The sequence below is a fragment of the Cornus florida genome, unplaced genomic scaffold, assembly GCF_030987335.1.
Source record: "Cornus florida cultivar Cherokee Brave unplaced genomic scaffold, ASM3098733v1 CherokeeBrave_3.0.0_Hap2_Chr10, whole genome shotgun sequence".
NCBI lineage: Eukaryota > Viridiplantae > Streptophyta > Magnoliopsida > Cornales > Cornaceae > Cornus > Cornus florida.
Window position 1 is genome coordinate 18,895,566 of NW_026775580.1, and position 2,415 is coordinate 18,897,980.

General features: G+C 32.3%; 1 protein-coding gene across 1 annotated transcript; it reads left to right on the top strand.

Moving 5' to 3' along the window:
- The first annotated feature begins 419 nt into the window (after positions 1–419).
- LOC132277415 (uncharacterized) lies at positions 420–1,659 on the top strand. The gene is made up of 3 exons (XM_059779277.1): positions 420–552; positions 1,163–1,246; positions 1,322–1,659. The coding sequence occupies exons 1-3, from the start codon at positions 420–422 to the stop codon at positions 1,657–1,659; spliced, it is 555 nt and encodes a 184-aa protein (XP_059635260.1).
- Positions 1,660–2,415: the final 756 nt, after the last annotated feature.

Consider the following 2,415-nt stretch of genomic DNA (forward strand, 5'->3'; position numbering starts at 1 on the left):
CATTTTTCAAGGCCCTAAAACAATTTCGTGATGATCCGCTCTGGAGTAGAGTATTTGTTAAACTTAGTGATGAGAAGAAGCAGGCATGGCTTGAAAGGCTGCAACTGGGACTAGATTGATATGCTGCAACTGGGACAATGTTTTTTTTGTTGGTGTTTGTAATTTCTATTTGGGATTTGTTTAAGCTAGTAAACTTATGTCTGTGATTTAGAACTAGTAAACTTATGTCAGATGTTAAGTCCCTGGATTTGTTTTGCTAATGTTTATCATTTCTTTGCTTTAATTTGTGTCCTTTTTTATTGTGTTAATCTAAGATATTATATATGTCATTTGAAGATGAAGTCATTTTTTCCCCTAACTTTTATTGAATGCATTATCATTTTATGCATCTCATGTTTCATTGCATCAGGTTTACCATTATGGATCCATTTTGTTTGCCTACTTTAATTGATGATGATGAAGAAGATGAAGAGGAGGAAATGGGGGTGTGTTTGTTGTTTACTTACATGGTCATAGAGTACATGGAACATTATATGCTTCCACCAAGACTATGTATGACTTCTTATGCTTCAAAGCCATAATTATATACTTGAACTAGTAAATGGCCACCCCATTAGGTGTTATTGACTCTTTAGGATGGATAAACATGTATTTAGAAATTTATATAAACAGTTAAAGGGATTGGGCTTAGAAGATTCTAGATACTTAACCATACAAGAACAAGTTACAATGTTCTTGTATACTTTAGCACACAATGAGAGTGTTCAGGTGGTGGCAGAAAGATATCAACATTCTACGGGGACTGTGTATAAATATTTCCACCGAGTTTTAAAGTAAGTTTGCAAATTAGGGAAGAGTATAATATGTCCACCAAATATGAACGAGGTACCATTGGAGATTCAACATAATGAGAAATACTTTCCATTCTTTTAGGTAGTTTTTTTAAAAAAAATATTTTTACTTAATTAATTGGTATTGTGAATTTATATTTACTAACAAAAGAATGTGTTGTAGAATTGCATTGGTGCAATTGATGGTACACACATCCATGCAAATGTCCCAGCATCTTCACAAATTCCTTATCGTGGAAGGAAATCAGATACAACACAAAATGTAATGGCTATTTGTTCTTTCAACATGAAATTTACATATGTGGTGACAGGTTGGGAAGGCTCCGCGAATGACTCAAGAGTATTATTGGAAACTATTTTTGATTCTACAACGAATTTTCCGTTGCCACCCAAAGGTATTAAATTAAGATATCATATGTTTAAGATATCATATTAAATTAGAAAAAAATAATTGTTTTTTGTTTGTGCAGGTAAGTATTATCTTGTGGATTCTGGGTACACTAATATGAGGTACTTCTTAGCACCTTATTGTGGCGAAAGATATCATTTACAGGAATATAGGGGGAGACGAATAAGGGGTCCTCATGAACTATTCAACTATAGGCATTCGTCACTGAAAAATGTGATAGAACGTTGTTTTGGTATATTAAAAATGCGTTGGCCGATCCTTAAGTTGATGCCTCCTTACAAACTAAGTATACAAGCACTCATCGTTATTGCTTGTTGCACATTACATAATTTTATTCGTGACGAAGCCCGTTTAGATCGTCTTTTTGATGAATATGGGGATGAGAATGTCAATCTTTAAAAAGAAGAAGAAGAAAAAGTGGAACTAGGTGGTACTTCTCAGAGAGTAAATGTTACACAGGAGCTAATTCAAGAGATGACTGAAACCCGTGATGCAGTTTGCAAATGAGTTGTGGAACAACTATCGTGATAGATGAATCACTTCTATTTGCTCATTATAATACTGTCACTTTTGTTAGGATTATTTTTCTATTTGGATATTGTAATATTGTCACTTTTTATTAGGATTAATTTTCTATTTGGATATTGTAATATTGTCATTTTTATTTGGATTAATTTTATATCTAAATGCCATTTGAATTCATGTTATAATCTATATGCTTTTGATATTATGTGTATGCTTTGATTTTTGTAGAGACTTTGTAATGTCATGTAAAATTACAAAGTTCCAATCAACCCCTACAAATCTCAATAAAGGAAAGCAGAATTTTTCTCCAACACTCCAATTAAGCATATCTTAATAGAGTTCATGGCCCCATGGGTAGGGACTAAAAGGATCGAAAGAGAATTTTATTCATGTAATATAAATTCCATAAAATGTAGAATAATTAGCATGAGATCTGCTGTACCACATTGGAAATTTCAGCTAATTTTTGAAATCTCGGGTTCAAACCCCGGCAGCGGAATTATTTTCTAATAATTTTCCTTTTTTTTATTTGGTAATGAGCCATAAATGATTTATCTTTTTGTGAAAAATAAAATAAAGAGCAGACTAATGACATTTACTTTAATAATTGTGAAAAAGGGTTTAACATAG

Coding starts and splice junctions, on each gene's coding strand:
- LOC132277415 (XM_059779277.1), top strand. CDS start 420: ATGGATCCATTTTGTTTGCCTACTTTAATTGATGATGATGAAGAAGAT. Junction 553..1,162: donor TATGCTTCCACCAAGACTAT/GTATGACTTCTT, acceptor ATGTGGTGACAG/GTTGGGAAGGCTCCGCGAAT. Junction 1,247..1,321: donor TTTTCCGTTGCCACCCAAAG/GTATTAAATTAA, acceptor TTGTTTGTGCAG/GTAAGTATTATCTTGTGGAT.